Source organism: Cynocephalus volans, chromosome 3 (assembly GCF_027409185.1).
Source record: "Cynocephalus volans isolate mCynVol1 chromosome 3, mCynVol1.pri, whole genome shotgun sequence".
NCBI classification, from domain to species: Eukaryota; Metazoa; Chordata; class Mammalia; order Dermoptera; family Cynocephalidae; genus Cynocephalus; species Cynocephalus volans.
The window spans coordinates 119,461,116-119,485,140 of record NC_084462.1 but is presented as its reverse complement, the minus strand read 5'-3'; the positions used below and the strand labels follow the sequence as shown (position 1 = coordinate 119,485,140).

Genomic DNA, 24,025 nt, shown 5'->3' with positions numbered 1-24,025 from the left:
GCAGTAGAAATGGGATTAAAGAATATTTTAATTGTGGTAAGTGTCTGAAATTACAGCCCATAAAATTCAGATATAGTGTGCAGATTAAAGGAAGCCAGAATAGGAGTGATAGAGTTAGTAAGTAGGAAGCTTTCCAGAGACCAGAAATCACAACGAAAGTTATAGTGAGAATGAAAAGGTTATGTTCAGGAGACTTTCAGAATTTAAAATATTGAATGCTTTGAAAAACCGTAAGATCCAATCTTTATAATGAGATATTATGCCAATATTTGATTTCCTAGACAGTTATTTTAGTTAAGTATATAAATTTGCTAAGAGAAACAAACGTTTTCACAATAATAATTGGAGACTACAATACCCCACTCTCAATAATGAATGGAATAACCAGACAGAATATAAACAAGGAAATAGAGGACTTGAATAACACAGTAAACCAACCAGATCTAACAAACATATACAAAGCACTCTACGCATCAACAGAATAAACATTCTTCTCAAGTGCATGTGGGACATTCTTCAAGATGCACCGTATGTTAGGTCACAAATTTAGTGTCACTGGATTTGAAAAGGTATACGGTTGACCCTTGAACAACATGGGTTTGAACTGTGCAAGTCCACTTATCCATGGATTTTATCTCTGGGAATACTTTTTGTCTTAAGTGTGTTTTGTCTTTGTTTATTTGTTTGTTTGTTTTTGGTGCCTGGCAGGTAAGGGAATCTGAACCTTTGACCATGGTGTATAACACCGTGCTCTAACCAACTGAGCTAACTGGCCAGCATATGCATAGATTTTTTTCATTGTATTTCAATGTTTTTAAAATTTTCTCTAACTTATGATTTTCTTAACATTTTCTTTTCTCTAGCTTACTTTATTGTAAGAATATAGTGTATAATACATAAGATATACAAATATGTGTTAATCAACTATTTATGTTATTGGTAATGCTTCTATTTAGCAGTAGGCTAGGAGTCAAAAGTTATACACAGACTTTTTACTGCATAGGCAGTCAGCGCCCCTAACTCCAGTGTTGTTCAAGGTGTGTCCATATTAGGATTCTCCAGAGAGACAGCACCAACAGAAATAGATACTTGAGAGGGGATGTAATTAGGGGAATTGGCTCACCTGACTATTGAGGCTGAGAAGTCCTACAGTAGGCCATCTGCAAGCTGGAGAACCAGGGAAGCTGGTAGCATGGCTCAGTCCAAGTCTGAAGGCCTCAAAACCGTGGGGGGCTGCTGATGTAAATCCCAGAATTCAAAGGCTAGAGAACTTGGAGTTCTTATGTCCAAGGGCATGAAAAGAAGCGTGTCATAGATCTAGGAGAGAGAGTAAATTTGCCTTTTTTTACTATCCAGATATCCAGCCAATTGGAACTTCCCCCACTAAATCCGCTGACTCACACACCAATCTCGTCCAGAAACTCCCTCATATGCATACTCAGAAATAATGTTTTGCCAGCTATCTGGGTATGCCTTACTCCAGTCAAGCTGACACCTAAAATTAACCATAACAATAACATACGAAGTATTTTCTCTGACCACAACTAGATAAAGTTAGAAATCAACAGAAGGAAAACTGGAAAATCCATAGCATTGTGGAAAATAAACAACACAGTTGTAATCAACCAATGGATCAAAAAAGAAACCACAAGGGAAATTAGAAAACACTTAAAGATGAATCAAAATGAAAACACAACATACCAAAACCTACAGGATGCAGCAAAAACAGTGCTAAGAAATTCATAGTTGTGAATGCTTACAATAAAAAATAAGATCTCAAATCAACAACCTAACTTTACAACTTAAGGAACTAGAGAAAGAAGCTAACTCTAGAGCTAGCAAAAGAAGGAAGGAAGAAAATAATAAAGAATATGATGGCTGGGCCGAGCCGGTGGCGCACTCGGTAGCGTGCTGCGCTAGCAGCGCGGCGACGCTCCCGCCGCAGGTTCGGATCCTATATAGGAATGGCCGGTGCACTCACTGACTGAGTGCCGGTCACGAAAAAGACAAAAAAAAAAAAAAAAAAAAAAAAAAAAGAATATGATGGCTAAGAATTTTGATAAGTTGAACCTTAAAATAGGTTTGCATTGTTTTAAATTGTATCCAGTCAGGCTGGCCTGTTAGCTCACTTGGGAGAACATGGTGCTGATAAATTGTATCTAATCTTTGCTAAAATGGATGTTACAGATTTTATTTTGGGTTAAATTATTTGTATCAATCAGCCATAGTCTCTACAAAACAAAATAACTTCAGTTCAAAATAATTAGATAATTCTGAAATGTTTGGTTGTAAAATAGCAAATGATTTGCATTTTTAAAATATGTCATTTATTTCAGGTTACAGTGTAGGATTTTGGAAGTCCTTCCTCCATCCCATCAGAATGGTTTTGCTAATGGTTATGGTAGCAGTGTTGATGGAGAAACTATCATCATCAGTGATAGTGATGATTCAGAAACACAAAGTAGTTCTTTTCAAAATGGGTAAGTGATTTTTATTAATTTTCAAATTATTTATCCAATCAACTAGTGATATTCCATTGAAATAACTTTTTCACTTATTCCTTCCTTAATTCTTCCCTTTCTAGTCACATTTGGTGTACTACCCATCTAAACAATCTGGCTCAACAACAGATGTTAGAATTTTCAAAACTGAAATTTACCTAGTTAACTTCAGTCAGTTGAAGCTAACCCCCATTCAATTATACATTCCACTTTTGTTTACTTGCGAAGTTTTATTCCGTGCTTTAATTATGAATACTTATTCACTTTATGATGCACATAGTAAAGAAACTCTGTAACCACCAAAAATTCAGTCAGTCAAAGACCTTTGTCTGCTGAATGATGTTATAGGAAAAATCATACAAACATATGTAGATACGTAATTTTAAAATCTCAGCTGAGTCTGCAACTGATTAAAAATCCTTTTAGCTCAGCAGCCTCCCATATTCATCACAACAGCTATTCTAAGGCTTTTCTCCTCCATTCTGTTCCCTTTTAGGTATCTCAGATTTCAAAATGCGTTCTCCAGCCTGTCTTGTGTCTTTCTTACTTCCTTGTTTTTAGTGAATGGTACCATAATATTTAAGTAAGAGACCTAAGGCCACTTTTAACTATTTCTCTTAATTACTTTGCTCCTGAAATACCAGTATCTATCAAGTTCTTTCTCTCTGTAGTTCAAATTTTCATTTTGTCTGATGTGAACTATTGTGGCTGTAACAAGCATTTGAGAATTGACTATGACCAGGCACTGTACTAAGTGCTTTATATGCATTTTTGTCAGTCCTTGTTTAATAAGGAAGAACCTGAGATTTAAGAAGGTTAATTGACTTTGCACAAGGTCATCAAAGTAGCACATTGCCTGACAAAATAAATGATTTTTAGGTGAGTAAATGTAGCATGACATGGTCCTATATAATAAGTCTCTTGGTACATCTCGTTTTTTTTTACTATTAAGTAGAAACTGTTAATTAAGTAGAAATTATTAACTATTAGTAGTTGTTACTGTTAAGCAGAAAAATAAACTACTATGTCACTTGTCTGTGTCTCTCATTAAATATAGGGTTTGGGATGCAAAATTAGTGGGTATGGTTGTACTTAATATATGTCCTATAGTGTCTCTGACAGGTAGTTCATGTGTTTTGTTTGGCCTGTGTCAATTATAAAACTTAAATGGAGTTAGCTGTAAATCAGATGAGTGTACACATAGGTATAGATATAAGTAAAAATGCAGATATTCTTAGTAATAAATAGAAATAAATTCTGTTATTATATTTATTGGAATGCCTTTTGGAAATTATTATTATTATTATTATTATTATTATTATTGCTATTGTTATTGTTATTTTGGCAGCTAGCTGGTTTGGGGATCCAGCCCCATGATGTTGGTGTTATAAAGCTGAGCTCTAACTGAGCTAACGAGCTAGCCCCACCTTTAGGAAATTTTAATCCAAAATACAAAACAAAGCCAAGTATTAAAAGATTAAATACAGATTTTGTATATAAAAGCTAATTTTTTAAATTGATGCTTAAGCATGATAAGCATTTGTCTGAATTTTTTTCATTTAAAAATGGTTTATCATTTAAAGCTATCTTGTAACTTTTAATATTCTTCTAATTCTTTTAGGTGCTGCGAGGTGCTTTGAAATGAGGAATGTCTAGATTCTTAGGGTCAGCACACCATTACTTAGCTCATAAATGTCCTTTTCCTTACTTTTATTTATTTATTTATTTATTTTCTCGTTCTTAAAGGGCCCTTTTCCTTCCTTTTAGATTTGAACATGAGCTACTGCGTATTTTATGGGTAATTTGTTACCTTGAATACAAAGCAAGCTAATTTAAAATCCCAGTTAGTAATATGAGTAAATACTTTGCCTGTTTGTTATATGTAGAGTTTGGAGGAAGATTTCCATTGGTGAACCCTGCTAGTTCCCATTATAACAAGTGTATCACAAAGTATAATTGAATTTGACCATAGGAGTAATCAGCCAAAATTCTTCTGTAGGCTGTGCCATATTCCTTGAATATAGATACTTGGAATAGACTCTTTTTTAAAAAAAAATAAAAGATGACCGGTAAGGGGATCTCAACCCTTGACTGGTGGTGTTAGCACCACGCTCTCCCAAGTGAGCTAACTGGCCATCCCTATATAGGGATCCGGACCCATGTCCTTGGTGTTATCAGCACCACACTCCCAAGTGAGCCATGGGCTGGCCCTGGAATAGACTCTTGATGTGGGAAAAGGGAGTATACTGGTCAGTTATTCATCCACAGATATTTTTAATCTGTTTGTCTGTGATTCTCTCTTAAAGAATCTTAGACTTCACCACACATCATTATCATAGAATGCCTACTTGTTTATATATTGCTACTACTATATCCTGAGATCATCAGATACCAGGAAGGGTGAAGCATAGTTATCTTGGGACCTTTACTCTGTTGAATTATTCCATTAATTCCCTAATTTAAGTGAGTAAGAAGTCTACTTCTAGGTAAATTTATCTGCCAACAAAACATAATCTGGATTTTTTTTGTGTTCAGTAGGTGGTTTGAAAAGAAGGGAATAGAAAAAGTATTTATTGGGCATTTTCCGTGAGTTAAGCTTACAACTCACCTAAGTTGTCTTATCTATTTCTCAGAACCGTTCTATAACGGTAGGTAGAAGTATTCTCATATCATTTAGGAGAAATGGAAGTTCAGAGTTAGATAATTTGCCCAGCATAACATAGCTCATAATGTCTGCAAGATATACTCAAAGTTGTCAAGATGTAAGTTTTTCCCAACATGATTTATAGGTACATCCAACTAGATCTAAGGGTTCGATGCAATGTCAGCCAAAATCCCAATGACTTATTTTGTGGATATCATCAAACTGATGATAAGCTTTATATGGAGAGGCAGAAGACCCAGAAGAGCCAATACAATATTGAAGGACTAGGAGACAAAACTCTAAACCTCTTTACTTCAATTTTATGTGATGCAAATTAAATTATCATCTCTAAAATATAGTACAAACTTTTATCTAGTACTATAAATAATAGCCAAGTCAATTTTTTTTTTTGTAAATTTTAAAAAGATGACCGGTAAGGGGATCTTAACCCTTGACTTGGTGTTGTCAACACCATGCTCTCCCAAGTGAGCTAACTGGCCATCCCTATATAGGGATCTGAACCCGTGGCCTTGATGTTATCAGCATAACACTCTGCCAAGTGAGCCATGGGCCGACCCTGCCAAGTGAATTTTTAAAATAAAATCTGCTTGCAGATACATAAAATAAATGAGTAATTCTAAATTTAAGGTATTATTTATTATATATTCTACACAAAATACTCCATTGGTATGATCAGCCTCATCTCGTTCTAAAGTATGCAAGTATTTAGATAGGAATATCAAAGGCTCTGTCATACATCTCATGGTAAATAGCTGAGGGAGAAAATGTTGTTATATCTTTACTCTCGAACCCAATTCTGTCAAAGATATTAGCGGTTCTGCAAGTGTCAGGTTCTCTAAGAGTCAGAGAGCACTAAAATGTCCAAGGCTGCTAACTATACGTAGAACATGCTTTCTGAAGAGAAGGAATAGCAGCAATTCTCTCATAGTCTCTTTCACAAGCTTAGTTTAAGAAGGAAATGTTTAAGTGTTAATCCTGAAAATTACTAAGTGACCTGCTCCCCAAAACCTTGACCACTGCCCACCAACAAAAGCTAATCTACAAAGGCAAATACGTAGTTACTACTTAGTTCAGATTCTGCTGTCAATGCCCAGACAGATAAGTAAGCTAATAAAATGTTCTTAGGGAATACAATTTTATAAAAGGTAAAGCTTTTAAGTTCCTACTTTTACTGATATGACATTTGATTTTGCAAGAAATAGTCAATATGCTACCCCAAAAGTATCAAAAATTCTATTTTTAAAATTCTGATCAGAATATATAAAAAACTCCTATAACTCAACAAGACAACCTAGTTTAAATATGGTTAAAGGACATGAACAGACATTTCTCCAAAGAAGATATACAAATGGCCAATAAGCATGTGAAATACTCAGCATCATTAGTCATTAGGGAAATGCAAATCAAAACCACTCTCTACCCACCAGGATGGCTATAATTTTATTAAAAAGAGAAAAACAGAAAATAACAGGTGATGACAAGGGCATAGCCTTGTACTCTATTGAGGGAAACCCTCGTACTTAGTTGTTGAATATGTAAAATGGCATAGCTGCTGGGAAAAGCAGTTCCTCAAAAAGCTAAGCATAGAATTAGCATATGACCCACAATTCCACTCCTAGGCGTATACCCAAAAGAATTTAAAAGACTCAAACAGATACTTGTACACTAATATTCACTGCAGCATTATTCACAATAGCCAAAAACTGCCACTCTCCATCAACAGAAAAACAAAATGTAGTATACACATACAATGGAATATTCAGCCATAAAAAGGAATGAAGTCCCTGATACATGCTACAACATGGATGAACCTTCAAAGCATTATGCTAAGTGAAATGAACCAGACACAAAAGAACGAATATCACATAATTCTACTTATATGAAATATCTAGACTAGGCAAATTCAGAGAGAAAGAAAGTAGATTAGAGGTTACCAGGGGCCAAGAGGTAGAAGAAGAAATGGGGAGTTATTGCTTGATGGGTACAGAATTTGTTTGAGATGACAAAAAAGTTTGTGAAACAGATAGTGGTGATAGTTGTACAATACTGTGAGCATAATGCCATTAGATTAGTATACTTAAAAATAGTTAGAATGGCAATATATCCATTTTTTTAAAATTAATAAACTTTAGAAAAGTATTAGGTTCACAGTAAAATTGAGCAGAGAGTACAAAATTCCCATATATCCCCTGTCCCGCATACCTTCCTCATTAACAACATCCTATTTGGTTTTGGGGTTTTTTTTTTTTTTTTTTTTTTTTGGTGGCTGGCGGGTAAGGGGGTCTGAACCCTTGACCTTGGTGTTATAACACTGTGCTCTAACCAACTGAGCTAACTGGCCTGCCCTAATTAACGGCATCCTAAACCAGAGTGGAACATTTGTTTGTTCTTTCTAAATGATTACATTCATATCATGTATCTGCTCTCAGCGATCCTTTCTTTACTCTTCTTAATGTTTGCCCTTCAGGAATGGGTTTAGTAATGTTATAATTATACCCACTGTTGTTCCTTTCCCCCGAAAGTTACTAATAGATTTAAAGAAAATTTATATGTGAAAATCCTCACAACTTAGTGAATTCACAGTGTGTATAATTACTTGATACAGGTTTCCCCTGTTAACCTAACAGCCAAATAGTGAAATTCGTCTACAATCACAAATTCTTTGAAAACTGAAATAAATCAATAGTCCGTACTAAAATATATATTTTTTAATTTTATTTTTTTAAAAGATGACCAGTAAGGGGATCTTAACCCTTGACTTGGTGTTGTCAGCACCACGCTCATCCATTGAGCTAACCGGCCATCCCTATATGGGATCCGAACCCGTGGCCTTGGTGTTATCAGCACCACACTCTCCCGAGTGAGCCAGAGGTCGGCCCCATCTGTACTAAAATATTGACACTTCTTGCCGAACACGTTGTGGAGGTTGGCCAGCTAGCCTACATCTCCTTTGGGCCTCATGCTGGAAAACTGGGTTGTGATTGTAGGTAGTTGTTAGTGATCAGAACAGGGCTTTGGTTGATGGACCTTGGAGTCAAGTAAGGAGACAGGCCATGTTTTTCAAATGCATGCAGCTCACTGACTTCATCCTCAAGTTTCCACACAGTGCCCACCAGAAGTATTTTCAACAAGCCTGGCAGAAGGCTGATATCAATACAAAACGGGCAGCCACAAGGTGGGCTAAGAAGATTGAAGCCAGAGAAAGGAAGGCAAATATGACAAATTTTGATCATTATAAAGTCTGGAAGGCAAAGAAAATGAGGAACAGAATAATCAAGAATGAAGTTAAGAAGCTTTAAAAGGCAGCTTTACTGAAAGCTTCTCCAAAAAAGCACTTGTTGCTGAGTATGCTGCTGCAGCTGCAGCAGCTACTGCTAAAGTTCCAGCAAAAAAGATGACCACTGCAGACGAAAAGGCTCCACCCCAGAAGATTCCTGCCCAGAAAGCACCTGCTCCAAAGGCATCATCTGGCAAGAAAGCAAAAGGGGCTATGAGAAAAGTAATGAAGATTCTTTTGGGCATGTTGGCAAATATATTTAAGCATGTTGCTGAGGCTAGGGTTAGGATGCAGACTGATAGTAGGATTGTAAACATTATCAAAGAATCAGTTCCTTAATCTCACTCTTCCCAGACTTGAATAAATACTACTAAGCCATCACAGAATCATAAATAGTGAATGCTGTCATGGGAAATTATGATAATTAGAATACCAGGTGATGTTTTTTGCTTGTACAAATGTTTTTCATAAATAGGTAAAAATATAAAATATTCACTAGCTTACTGTCTGATTTCAGTAGCCAAATGTTCCAAGTATAAGTGAGTTTGTTAAGTTGCTTTTAGGATTTGTAGAAGAAACTGGTATTTATAGCCGCTCAGATTAGTATGTAACTGACACTTTCTAATAAAATACTGTGCTGTTGTGATATAAAGCTATCAATCAGGCTGCTGCTTATCCGTATACAATGGATCAGAATTTTATGAAGCTGTCTCTAAAACAGATATTATTTAAAGTTGAAGTGTGTTATTAAAAAAAAGATTATCCTGGCCTGAAAGTAGTACATGAATAAGATACATTTTTGGTAACATCTCCTATTCTGATGGTGATTTGCAGGAGCACAAAGGAAAATTAATTATTTTAGGAACCTGTTCAGGAACACGTATCTAGTTTCAAAATATTATTTGCACTGAATTTCTCTCATGCAACACAATCTGGCTCTCATTATAACTTGACTAATTGTTAATAAGATAATAGAATTTGAGTTTTATTTTAAAGAAGTGGACCTGATTGCTATTTGTAGTTTCATGCATGCAAATTTAAAGTGTGAGAAACAGGAACACGTATCTAGTTTCAAAATATTATATGCACTGAATTTCTCTCATGCAACACAATCTGGCTCTCATTATAACTTGACTAATTGTTAATAAGATAAGGGAATTTGAGTGTTATTTTAAAGAAGTGGACCTGATTGCTATTTGTAGTTTCATGCATGCAAATTTAAAGTGTGAGAAATAAGATTAGCATTTTACATTAAAAAAAAAAAACCATAAGTAAACATCTGTGCTGAAAGCGTAATCATTTAATGAGTTGTCATTGCAGAATAGTTGTAGTGAATATAATTTGATAATTCCTCTTAAAAGAAACCTTTATGTTGAAAGCGTAGTTTTGTTTTATCATTTCTATTGTGCTGATTAGAAAAATTTTAAACCTTTTACTTCTTTATTGTCAAATGTCTATAGTATAGCAACAAAAACAATTTTTATTTTGGTAAAATAAAATAATTAAAATTTACATATATATTAGGTTTATTGAAATATACATTTTTAAAAGATAAAATTTTGTGGATAAATAATTGGAACTGTGATCTGGTTTTGTAAGTATAATATTTAGTGTTAGCTGATTATTGTTGATCTAAAGACATGTCTGCACTTGTTGGTAATAAAATCAGTTTACTTGGTGATAAACTGGTGAGTCACAGTCATTATTGAGATCATCAGATTAAACTTAATGTTTTAGCTATTTAGATCTACATTTGCATAGCAAGGGAGGAAAATGATTAAAATGGAAGTTACTTTTAATATTGTCCTTAAAGTTCCTATCTTGTAAGTGAAATCCATATTGTAAGGAGCAGTTTCTGTTGGTCTCCAGTAATTGTACTTCCTTGGAAGAAATCCAATTATGATTTTATTCTATACTGAATTTGTGTGTGTGTGTGTGTGTGTGGCTGATGAGTACGGGAATTCAAACCTTTGATTGACCTTGGTATTATCAATACCACAGTCTAACCAACTGAGCTATGAGCTAACCAGTTAGCCTTCTGTACTGAATTTTGTGTAAGGGTTATATAGAAAAGCTCCAGTAAGAATATTTGCACTGATTAGAAAAAAGGATTTTTATTCTATTGATTTATCTTCACAAATGAATTTTATGGTGCAATAAGAAAAACAAAAGATAATTTTTTGTACATATAAATCTCCACATTGACTAATATCCAGAATATACATAGAATTCAAGCAATTATACAGTAAAAAAATAAATGACCCAATTAAAAAATGTGCAAAGGAGCTGAATAGACATTTTTCAAAGAAAGACATACAAATGGCCAAAAGATACATGAAAAAATCCTTAACATCACTAGTCATCAGCGAAATGCAGATTAAAACCACACTGATATACCACCTCATTCCATTTAGACTGGCTATAATCAAAAAGACGGTGAATAACAAATGCTGGTGAGAGTTGGAGAGAAGGGAACACTACCGCACTGTTGGTGGGACTGTGAATTAGTACAACCACTTTGGAAAACAATTTGGAGGTTTTTCAACTACAGATCGATCTTCCATATGACCCAGCAATTCCTCTTCTGGGTATATATCCAGAGGAATGGAAATCATCATTTCAAAGAGATACCTGCACTCCCATGTTTATTGCAGCTCTGTTTACAAGAGCTAACATATGGAACCAACCTAAATGTCCATCAATAGATGATTGGATAAGGAAACTGTGGTGTATATACATTATGGAATACTACTCTGCCATAAAAAAGAATGAAATACTCCCATTTGCAACAACATGGATGAACCTGGAGAAACTTATGTTGAGAGAAACAAGCAAAGCACAGAGAGAGAAATACTGCATGTGCTCACTCCTGTGTGGGAGCTAAGAGAAAGGAAGGCAGGAAAGAAAGACCACAGTAGTGCCATGATCCAACAGAGGGAGGGAACATTCCTAGGGCTACAAATTGGAGTTGAGGGGAGAGGGGGAAGGGGAGGAAGATAGGGGGATAATTGGGAGGGGACAAAGGGTACAAAAGTAATTTCTGGTAATAGATATGCTCCCAATATGAATCTGGCCCCCACATCTTGGACAGGAGGGGGGATAATCAGCTTTGTATCTCATGAGTATTTGTAATAAATAAATAAATTTTTTTAAAATCCCCACATTTTATAGCTTTAAATTCTTTAAGATAAGGCCCATGTACAAGTTTTCTAGTCTGTACACCAATACCGCTTTTCAAAATGCAGGTTATTACCTCAATGTAGATTGCGAAATTAACTTAATAATGAACTTTAATGGAATAGAAAATATTAAGGCGGCATCCCATAAAGGAAGGGTGAATATTTAAGTATATTTCATGGTTTATGTGTGTGCTGGGTCTCAGTGTAAAGATATGTGAAGATACTTGGCCTTCCAATTTGGAACTTAATGCTATTGCTCCAGTTTTATTTATAGGACTATCATATATCCCTTTTGTGTTGAACCCCTCCCCTGCCTTGTTTGTACTGTATTTGTCACTTTGACTATATCTTTCCCTCATCAACAACGCTTCTCTTCATCATCTTTTCCTAGCATTTTTTTTCTCTTCTCTATAACCCCCACTTACATCCTCTGTACATTCTCAGAGGTAGAATTTTCAGAATTCAACCTTTGCTTTTTTACTGCCACCATTACCTTTTAAGTCCATGCTGCCATCAGTTCTCTTTAACTGGTATCCCTATCCCTGTTTGTACTCTTGTCACAAGTCTATTCCCCACATAGCAGCCAGAGTGATCTTTCTGAAATGTAAGTTAAATCATTATCATGCTATTATTCAAAATCCTCTAGTGTCCTACCTCAGGGCCTTTGTGTGTTCTTTTCCCTCTTCCTGTTTAAATTCATATCCCCAAGAGTTTCTCATGGGTTGCTGCCTCATTTTTCTTAGTCTCTGCTGAAATATCAACCTCTTGGAAGGACTACCTTGTCAATTTAAGAGGGATCATTACTAGTATAATAATAGTGGTTTTCCCACCCTGTACTCTATTCTCAGAGCACTTACCAGCTATCCTGTATTATATTTTTTTGCTTGTCTGTATCTTCCCACTATGTTTCTGTTTTGTTTACTGCTGAGTCTTCATTGTTTAGGCTTAACTATTGAATGAATGAATGAATGAATGAATGAATGAATAAATATATCTTCAAAGGGAAGAAAGGATGAGAAGTTAATGGGGGTAAGGATTACATATGTCGCCTCTTTGCCAGTTATTAAAACATTAAACTATACTATCTCCACTTTTGCTTTTGGATTATATATCTAAGAAGACAGTTTAAAAGCAAATCTAAAAACTTTTTTTTTTTTAAAACAAATTTATGTAACCTGAACTGGGTACTTTGTGTTTATTCAGCTCTAGTTACTTTCTTCACCCAAGAAAAATTTATTGAATAAGAATTAAAATACCTACCTAAGATAAAATAGCGCTGTGTACTTTTTTGGCTAACAGAACAGTGAGGAGGTTATCAGTTATAAAATCCTAGTTAAAATAGAAATGCATATGATTCCATTACAGTATATTCTTAGAAACTAGATTTACATTTAAAATCTCATGTTTCCAAATTATTAACTGATTTGTCTTTTCCCTCTTTTTAGGAAGAAAAAAGATGTAGTTGATCCGTTATTATTCAAGTACAAGGTGCAACCCGTTAAAAAAGAATTATATGATTCTGCTATTGTTAAAGCAACCCAAATCAGGTAAAACTCAGTACCTTCTCTATAGTAATTTAAAGTAGAATAATTGTATCTGTTATATCAGAAAAGTTTGAGGTAGAATTGATGGGAGATGGGTAGTGTGGCAAGTGATTTCTTGCCTTTTAAAAATAAATATACATTTATATGCTCATAGACTGATAAAATGAATCCTAATGGACTCCTTGAGCCTTTTTTTAGATTAGTAACTAACCCCAAATAGTCTTCAGTCTAAAAATTACAAAGGATCCTATTTATGAAGTACTTCTCCTGAGAGAACTCAATTTTTTCAAAGCTGATATATTTGATGGTGCTAACAAATATGTTACACTTGTAGTATTTCATTCATTGGATATAAACATCGGATCAGTCTCTTTCTATTCCTTAAGGAAGTTAAATAGTAAAAAAAAGAGTATCTTTAAAAATTCATGTTTGAGGCCTACTCAAAGCAGAGGGAGGTAGTGAGTAGTTAATATATAAAAGGCTCTAGGTTACATGGATATATTTTAGGAAAATTCCTGTTGTTGCCTGTTAGGGTTAGGCTCTTAATCATCTGAAAGTAAGTTGACATTGTCAGCCAGCTATCAACTTGCCACCTAGGAGTCAATCTTCTATTCCATTTGATGTAAAATAATTTTCACTTATTCTTTCATCCCTTTTGCCCCATATGTACTCATGTGTACAAAGAAAATTGGTAATAAGTGTTAAGTAAATCCTGAGTCAGAGATATCACTTTCTATAGCTATATTGAGGTGTGTGTGGTTTGTCAGTTGGGTGGTTAGGTTTATTGGTTTTTGGGGGCCCAACATTAGTCTAAAATCTCTAGAGCATTCTACATTTTATTGTGTATTGAAAAACAGTATTCCCAAGTTAATGTTCAGGGATTATTCACACTTTTTGATTTGTTTAGTTAATGGGCTAATGAATAGCATAGCTGAGACCACAAATGTTTTCCTTGTTCACAGTTAAGTTTTGTCTTTTTGTTTCTTTTGCCTTTAGGTCAAGATATTTTATTTATGTAATGTAATTCCCTATTTAATATTTTTCATTTTTCTATTTACTTTTTGACTTATACTTTAAGTATAATTATTCTGCAAGACCTTGCTTACAGTCTTGTTAGCTCATTTCCTTCTTAATTGGTGAGCCAAATAATTATAAGGTGAGGAAGTTATATTTAATAATAGAATTAAATGACGTTAGCATCATTTAATTAAATGATGTTAGCATCAAAAGACAGTACTGTTCTTTTAATAAAGGGATGGTAATATTCCTCTAATAAAAAAGACTTGATATGCTGGATTAGCAGGCAGAACTTTCTGTGATAATGGTAATTCTATATGTCTGCTGTCCAATACGGTAGTCAAGTCGCATGTATGACTATTGAGCACTTGAAATGTGGCCAGTAAGAATGAGGAACTGAATTTTAAATTTTATTTATTAAAAATCCACATGTGGCTAGTCACTACCATATAGGAGGAATGTAGTCCTCAAGGATTTGTTTATTTATTCAGTAGTCAACAAGTAATTACCTTCTCTTTTCCAGCTACTTTATGATGCTGGGAAATAGCAGTGAACAAAACAGAGTCCTTGCTTTCATGGAAATTGAAGTCTAGGAAGAGAGTATACATTTTTGGGAGGTCTACTACTTTAGAATTCCTATCCTGTTTATTTGCTCATAGAAGCTTTTAACTTGTCTCTATCTTGAAAGAAGTACATTGAATTCAATTAAAACATTAATTTTTTTCTAGAAATATTTATGTGTCTTTTACTATTTTTGTTTTGTTTGTGGTGGTGTTGCTGTTGTGGTTGTTTTTTTAATTTGGGGCCACAGGAGAACCCAAAATAGTATGTTTTAGAATCTTAATTCTAATTCTGTTTAATTTTCATGCCACTAATTTGTTGGCTGCCAAATTAGATATAAATACAAAATGTTTTAGAGGCTGGCTGGTTAGCTCAGTTGGTTAGAGTGCAGTGTTATAACACCAAGGGTTATGGGTTCAGATCCCCAGACCTGCCAATCGCCAAAAAAAAAATAAAAATAAATAAATACAAAATGTTTTAAAATTTGGTAAAACCCATGTTCACTCTGTTTACAATATCCATTTGAATGTTGATTTACTTAGTGCTATGTGATATCTGATAGTCTACTGATTTTAATTTTTAAAAAATTTTAAGGGTGACACTTGCAGGGTTGATCATCTAATTTTATTAAATTTTATTTACTCTCTGTAGTATATTTTCTTTGAGGTTTATTTGATTTCTAAATGGCTCCTAAATGAGTGCATATAATGTTTTTGTAATAGACTTTTTATAATAGATCCACTCAAGTAGATCTTATAACTTCCTTCGGAAACACCTCTGTATAAAGTTTCTCATAACTTAAATACATAAGTACTAGTGGAAGATGAAATGTCCTTTGTTTCCTAGGCTTACAATTTTCAGGTAATAAATTTACAGAGATTATGGAATTTGAGTTGAATTCTTTGATGCCAACACTACCATCTTTCTTCCCTTTTCCCCCTGTAGCCGGAGAAAACACCTATTTTCTCGTGATAAACTAAAGCTTTTTCTGAAGCAACACTGTGAACCGCAAGATGGAGTCATTAAAATTAAGGTAATCAGAATAGTGAAATTACTTGTCAGAAGGAAGAAGAAAATAGAAATGGGTAGTGTTATAAAGTTAAAACATTGCAGAAATGTTATTTCAAAGATGGTTGAAAATAGCTCCCTTTTTACCTGGAGCCAATTTTTAATGTTTTTTAGTATTTATTGGATAAAATTCTATTTTTGCAGTTGCTAGAATTGCTAGGTGGCTCAGTTACTACCACTCTTTTTTTTCCTTATAAAAAAGATAAACCAAAACAGATGAGAATTGGTAGAAAACCTGGAAAAAGAAAAGTTACAGGATGGAACAGCTGTAGCTTTCTAACAGTGTGGTTCTGGCTTATAAATAATAGATGGATTCAAAGAACAATGTTAAAACAGGTCCTACGAGATAAGAGAACAATGTATAATAAAAAGCATCATAGGTCAACACTAAGCTATAGATTATATTTTAACAGCTATTAAGAGTGGAAAAACTCAAGTTTTAGAGTACACTAAGCACACTGCATAAAAAGTTAAATGGTAAAACTAAAACTAATTTTTAAAAATGTGAAATATTTAACTCACATAGAGAGGTGCTCAGTTAAAAAAAGCAATGGAATAGGTTCGAGAGATGGATTTATCATAAAATCAGCTACTGCATGCTTAAAAGATTCGTATATTTCATTGTATATAAATGTTACACCAAAAGAAAAGAAATGAAAAAAAAAAAGAGTTTATTTTATGTGAAAAATAACATTTCAAATCTCTAGAGGCAAGATAAATTGTTTAATAAATAAAACCAGGACACTCAGTTAACCATTTGGAAAAATAAATTTAGATCTATCACAAAAAAAAGGAAAAAAACCCCAAATCTTAATGTCATATGTGATGAAGTACTTAGGAGGAGCAATAGAAAAGATATATCAAGGATGAGATTGAATTGACAGTATAAACATATATAGGTTTAAAAAATGTCATGAATAGATTTCAAGAGCAAGCACTGGAGGAAAAATACTGTCAGTGAATATAACAAACAGCTCAAATTAGAAAAACATAAGTGTCTCAGTAGAAGATAGGCATGGCAGACACACATGATCAAAATTCACAGTGGATGAAATATAAAAACTTGAAAACATTAGAATCATCTGAAATAAATTTTTTTAAAATGTGAGCACATTTATATATCTGTCTTGATAAGAGGAGAATGCTTAAGTTATGCTCTATCAATATAGCATTGAATATCAGGTAGTCATATTAAATGATGCGTACAAAAAGTTTTAATGACTTAGATACCTATGATAAGTGTTTAGCACATTGCCTGGCACTTGATAGGCAATGAATATATGAATAATTGTATATGTATATGTATATTGTAAATAGTTGTCCAGTTCTCCTAGTTTACAAAGATCTCTTACACATTAGTGAGCAAAAACAACCCAATTGGGAAAAGATGGTGGAAGACGTCAGCAGGTATTTCATCAAGGAAAATAAAGTCAATGACATGAAAAACTGGCCAGCTGTCCACAACAAAACAAAACAAAAAAACATGAAAAGCTCAACTTTATTTAATAAATAAATGAAAATTAAGGTGACAGTAAACATTTTTCAATTAGAGTATAATAAAAAATTGTTAGTGGATATTCTGATGTACTTGCACATATCTGTGCAAGCACACATACATGAAAACAACAAAGTTTGATACCCCGTGTTGGTGAGCATAAGCTGCTGTTAGGAGTACCTATAAGTACACAAAGATGTGGATATTTATGTTTATTGTGTGTTGTGTGTATGAATAGAAAACTTTGGCAATTAATGTATTAAAACCAATTTTGGCCTTTTTTGAGTATATATATTTGAGAAGAAACCATCCATCCGTGTGCTTTATATTCATACTTAAAAGGTAATTCTGTATACTCAGTGGTTATGTGGGATAGTACACAACCATCTTAATAGAGTGTACTTTAATGTAAAATCTTAATAGATCTTTGATTTAATATGATGGCCAGAACTGATTGAATTTTAGATGTTAAAAGCTGTGTTCTACCAACAAAAATATTATGTAGAAAATTGAATTCCCAGTAGAGTTGTTTCTATTTTATTAATTTTTTAGATTTTCTATCATTTTTAAAAATACATTTTCTGAGATATTTCCATAAATGGCACTTTTTTCCTTTGAGAAGAAGAATGATGATCTTGTCCATTAGGCCAATAATAATAAAAAGTCTAGGGCTGGACATGGATAAAAGGTAAACAAGTTCTAGATACAAGATAAAAGGAGAGAAACTCTTGGATTTAGCCATTATCCTAGAACCACGCCACTTCTGGTAAGAATGAGGTTGATTTCTAAACATAAATTCTGAGTTGAAAGTTTATAGGAATTTGTAAATATTTCTGCTTTTATTTAGACCATTTTTAAAATTTGATATGTAAAGTATTTAAGTTATCACCCTACTCGGAAGGGAAAATCTAAACATTCAACAGTTGGAAAATGGTTAAGAAAAATTTATTGAATTAATACAGTGGATTTTTAATGCTGAATGTATGGATTGATATTTATTACATAGAAAATCTCAGACAAAATTAGTCAAAAGCAAAATGGAACAGATTATTGTATAAATGTAACTTTGAAATAGTTTTAGAATTCAAAGAAAGTATAAACATTCATGAGGTATTTTTCTGGTGAAATAATCTTTGGAGTGTGGTTTTCTTTCTGGTAAGTCTGATTATGTAGTTTAAGAAAGAATCAAGTAAACCAACTAAAATATATTTCATTATACAATAACACATGAAATTCTCATTTTTGACCTGGTCCTTAACAGCATTAATTGCAGTCGTATGACATACTAGAGCTTATCATTCTGTGGTTTGCTAATGTGTTGTTATTGTACCCTTGTCTTTTTTTATTAAGGCATCATCTCTTTCAACATATAAAATAGCAGAACAAGATTTTTCTTATTTCTTCCCTGATGATCCACCCACATTTATCTTTAGTCCTGCTAACAGACGAAGAGGGAGACCTCCCAAACGAATATCTGTTAGTCAGGTAAGTAGAGAATAGATAAAAACTACATTTCAGCTGTTAATAAAATAGTATTCAGAATCAAAAGCAATGTTTGGCTCACCTCATGTCACAGCCTGTAGGGAGAAACCCATTACTTCACACAAAAAATGTATGTATTGTATTTTGTAATTGCTCAGCAATGAGGCTTGTAGAAGTTTCAAGTGTAAATTAGACATGGCTCTCATGGCACAGGGATTTTATACCAAGGTGGAGGCAAGCATATAAGCACTTACTGAAATGTAAAGCAGCATGAAATGCAGGGAATAAACTATGGGATTACAGTGTAAAGAACGTTAAATTCTGACTGGAGGGAATTATGGAGGGCTTTAAGAAAGAAATAATACTTGAGCTAGACAGAATGTAAGGTTTCTAATGACAAGGCAAAGAGGTGTGAAAGGTATTTGACGCAGAAGGAAGAACATGAACAACGGTTACGAGGGATTGAAGGGATCCCTTTGTGTGGTATCAGTCAATAGTATAGTGTAGTATGACTGAACAGTAAGTACAAGGAAGGATGTAACGGGAAATGAGGCAGAAAATATATACTTGTTCTTTCCATAATAATATCCAGTTTGCATAAACATTTAATTATTTGTCGTATGTAGAGACTGAAAATAGACTTTAGCCAAAAAGTGGTGGCCTAAATCTAAGCAAATATTTATAACAGTGTACTGATTCAGTGTATGTAATGAGAGACCTTAGAATGCAAATCTTCCCTAAGAAAAAACTCCTTAGGGAGTTTTTAGAACAGAAAGACAAGGGAAGGATACTTGAACACCATGTTTAATTCTGTGCTCACTTCCTAATTAATCTTTCTCACCTTTAGCAATAAAGGATTTTCCTCCCTCTGGTCATTGCCATTTCTCAATTCAGGGAGCAAGGACACTGTGAAACTTTCTGGAATTGAGCAAACTAGAAGCAGTTGCTGGAATTGGAAGAAATTTATTTTGGATTATTCTAATACTTTCATTCCTTTTCTTTCTGTCTTTTTATTTTCTCTTACCCTTATTCTACACATTCTGTTTTGTTCTCTTCTTGTGGATTGCTGATGGCTGTGATGACTTATAAGCCAGGTTCCCACTGCTTGCTTCAAAGTACAATTTGCAGCACAATCAGCATGATTTAGAAATTTATTGGAGAATCTTTGAGTCTTTGCCAGGTTTTAGTTAAGTGTTGGCTAAAAGAGTTGCCTGTGCTGTAAGAGGAACATGAAAACGTTAGATGAGAACATTCTATCTATTCTTTCTTTCCTTTTCCCCATCCCCTTCTGTCACTCTTCTCAGTGCTTTTTTTTTTTTTTTTTTTTTTTTTGACCGGTAAGGGGATTGCAACCCTCGCCACGGTGTGGTCCACACCACGCTCAGCCAGTGAGCGCACTGGCCATCCCTATATAGGATCTGAACCCACGGCCTCGGCGCTACCAGCGCCGCACTCTCCCGAGTGAGCCACGGGCCGGCCAGCCCCTCAGTGTTTTCTTAATGGCACACTTATCGTTTTTCTACTCCAGATGAAGGCTGTTCCTTCTTCCAAATAATTTTCAATACAATCATACGCTTTTTATTTTATTTCTACTGTATACTAAATATTATGTATATTGTCTTCTATAAGCCTCACAATAGCTGTTCAAAATAGACAGGATCCAACTTTGCAGATGAAGAGATAGGCTCAGAGAGATTAATTTACTTTCTCAAAGTAATAGTATAAAAGCTGGTATTTAAACCTAAGTTCAAAACTAGCCTAGCCCCTTGCTTTTTTTTGCCTTGCTTCAATAATATAGTGTGATATTGATGTTGTTATTCATTGACTTTCTAGCCATTTAGTTTTCAATATGAGGTAACTAAAGTTAGAATGATTAATTGCCACTTTTATTTTCCAACTCCATTTCAGTTATAACAATCTCTTTTGGCTGTTCAGAATTTTCATTGACTTTCTAGCCATTTAGTTTTCAATATGAGGTAACTAAAGTTAGAATGATTAATTGCCACTTTTATTTTCCAACTCCATTTCAGTTATAACAATCTCTTTTGGCTGTTCAGAATTTTCCTTGCAGAACTTAGCCAAATTCTGAGATTTGGAAGGTGTTTCTTCAGAACATGAACTTCGGATGTCATGAGCATTCTCACATTTTAATCATTTAAGATCTGACTTCCCTGCCAAACAATAAGCTCTGTGAAGGCAGGGACCACGTCTGTCTTGTTTATCACCTTGATTAGTACTGTGCCTGGCACATGCTAGATACTCAAAAATTCAGACGAATTATTTGTCTTATTACATTGATAGTGTGAGATAAGTATGTTACACAAATTAAACATGTCAGAGACATTATTCTCGCAAGAAATAAAGTCAAAAAAATTTTTTACATTGTTTAACATTGGCTGTAAGAATGTTTCTGACATGTCTTTTCTCTGCCTTTTTCATATTTGATGTCTATTCCATCTAGTTTATAGAGTAATCTGGAATTTTTTTTGTTTTGCTAATGCATATTTTTCAGGCTCTCTCTTTATATTACCAGTTATTTTTCCTGAGATGTTCTTATACTAATTTGTAGTGCTATAGAATTAACTCATGTTCTATATATTACTATGATTAGAGTTATTAAAAATTCAGTTATACCTTAGAATAAAAGCTTATTTTAGTATAAAGAAGGTGTAATTGGTGAAGGCTTTTAAATTTTTTGTTCTTACTATAAGAACCAGGCAAACCATCACTTTGTATAATTTGTGGTTTACAACTTTAGTTTCTTGGTTTGTCTTTTAGGAGGACAGTGTTGCTAATAAACAGACTATTGCAGGTTATAGGAGCAAAGCTACTAAAGAAAGAGACAAACTTTTGAAACAAGAAGAAATGAAGTCATTGGGTAAGTTTTAACATTCTCTCCAAAAAAAACTCTTTAAGAACAAGAAAGAATATTCCTCCATGCCCAAGTGGGGGATGTTTCTAAAATGGCTTATTTCTGGTTTATCTTTTTGAAGTTTAAAGATTTTTTTCCCCTTAGATAACTATTTTTTTTCCTTTCTTTTTCTTTTTTTTTAGTAAATGAGACCTGTTCAGTCTTTAAAACAATATTTCAAGGTATAGCATATCCCCAACTAAACTGCTTAATGCTAGATTAAGCAGAAGTTGGGGTTTCCAGGTCTTACAAGCTATTTTTGGACCATTTTGCTTAAGTGACACAGACTTTTTTAAAAAATTTATTCACACAGCCTTTTAAAACATTACTTCCCAAAACTGAATGTGCATATGAATCACTAGGGATCTTATTAAAAGGAAGATTCTAAATTAGTAGGTCTGTGTTGGGGGTGAGATTCTGCATTTTTCACAAGGTGATAACCTTGCTGCTGGTCTTCAGACCACACTTTGTCTGAGCCTTCAAAGGCAGGGATATGTTTGTCCCAGTACTGTAGTTTGTCGTAAGCCCAGACAACTTGTTCCCATTTTAATCACCTGTTGGCTTCCTCCAGGAATTTTGTGAGTCTCTACTAATTTCATTTAACCTTAAATTATTTCAGGGATTCCTCTGTTGCATCAAAAATGCCAAGTATTGTTTTTGTCTTTGTATGGTTCTAAGTTTGATCTTCTCCACAGCTTTTGAAAAGGCTAAATTAAAAAGAGAAAAAGCAGATGCCCTAGAAGCAAAGAAAAAAGAAAAGGAAGATAAAGAGAAAAAGAGGGAAGAATTGAAGAAAATTGTTGAGGAAGAAAGACTAAAGAAAAAAGAAGAAAAGGAGAGGCTTAAAATAGAAAGAGAAAAGGTATTCATTTGAATATATTGGCTATGCCCTCTCCTCTACATATAGTAATATTACTTTACGTATTTAAATTCATGGTTAATTTTCAAGAGCTTTTGCCACATTCATTCATGTTTATGAATGTGCATAGAATGCTGATAAATGATACTGACTTATCTCTCTTTTGATTTGGAAAATTTAATGAACGTGTTAAGGTTCAACATATAAGTGCATGCCTTTACCCCTCACCTAAACACTTTTAGAGTATAATTCTACATGATTTTCTTCATTAGACTTCCAGATTTAGGGAGGATGTTACATGTAAAACTTTCAAAGGTAAAATATATAGTTAGAAAAATACAATAAATTCTGTGACTAACAAGAGTATTACAGTGTTCTTATCCTCATTGAAAAACAAACTGTAATAACAGGATGTTTCAGCAAATCTTTGATTATTATCTTTAGTGGTAGATATTCCTTGTAGAATTCTATAGCTGGTTTCCTCCGAAGTTAATTATTTTCATAGGTTTTCTGGGATATTCACAAGTAGCCTTAGAGGATCATGTTACACACTGCTCATTTAAATTGCCTATAGTTTCTTGAATTATTTCAAATAGGCCATTGGGGGTGGTATTGGGAGTTAAACCCAATAAACAAGTTCACTCCAGAAAATGTAGAGAACAACAACAAAAAAAAAACCACCTGTAATTAGATGGTAACACTTAGAGATAAAATTAACACTTTGATTAATTTATTTCCAGTCTTTATTCTGGGCCTTAAAAAAAAAAAAAGGAATATCCAACATTTATAATTTTATATACTTTTTCATCTAACATTATAACAAACATCCCCTCATGTTATTAAATAATCTAAGCAATTTTTAGTTATTAAATAATCTAGAATTTTTAGTGACTGCATAATAATTTCTATAGCTATAAAAGTGCTACGAGATTTTTTGCTCATAAATGATGCTGCTATTCAAATTCCTGAATAAAGTTGTTCCTTGTTTTGGACTATGTCCCCAGATAAATTTGTAGAAGTAGAATAATAGGTCAAAGAACATTTAAAATACTTTCTATATACAAAGTTTGGCAAAAACACTTAGCTATTTATGTACTTATTTACACTCTTTGCAACAATGGATGAAAATGCTCATCTTATTTCATCCTGCAGGAATTTTTTTGGGGGGAAAAATTATTTCTGCAGGTACTTAAAGCACAGTTAATAAGTTTTATAACTATCTAGGTGTTTTATGTTAAAAATTTGATAAGTACATTATCTGTTTACCTTTAGTGTTCCTAAGGTTCAAAGAAAGAGAATAATATTAAAATATTAAATATAATTATTAGAAAATAATAATAATGAAATATTTTACTTATACTCCGCTTGCTTTATTAGAGACCTTTTGGGGTCAGCATTTATCTTGTAGTTTCAAATATCAGAACCAAGAACTAAAGGTTTCAAAAGACCAAGTGAGCAAGAGAAAT

General features: G+C 33.6%; 1 protein-coding gene and 1 pseudogene across 1 annotated transcript in view; both read left to right on the top strand.

Annotated features, from left to right (window-relative positions):
• The window catches only part of BAZ1A (bromodomain adjacent to zinc finger domain 1A), a 91,972-nt gene that overhangs the window by 34,419 nt on the left and 33,528 nt on the right, over positions 1 to 24,025 (top strand). Inside the window, exons 4-9 of the mRNA XM_063091662.1 lie at positions 2,337 to 2,480; positions 13,068 to 13,169; positions 15,690 to 15,777; positions 18,658 to 18,792; positions 21,568 to 21,667; positions 22,396 to 22,562. Of these exons, the coding sequence (XP_062947732.1) occupies positions 2,337 to 2,480; positions 13,068 to 13,169; positions 15,690 to 15,777; positions 18,658 to 18,792; positions 21,568 to 21,667; positions 22,396 to 22,562 (736 nt within the window). The remainder of the gene's footprint in view (positions 1 to 2,336; positions 2,481 to 13,067; positions 13,170 to 15,689; positions 15,778 to 18,657; positions 18,793 to 21,567; positions 21,668 to 22,395; positions 22,563 to 24,025) is intronic.
• Positions 5,231 to 8,782, top strand: LOC134371746 (large ribosomal subunit protein eL14-like; annotated as a pseudogene).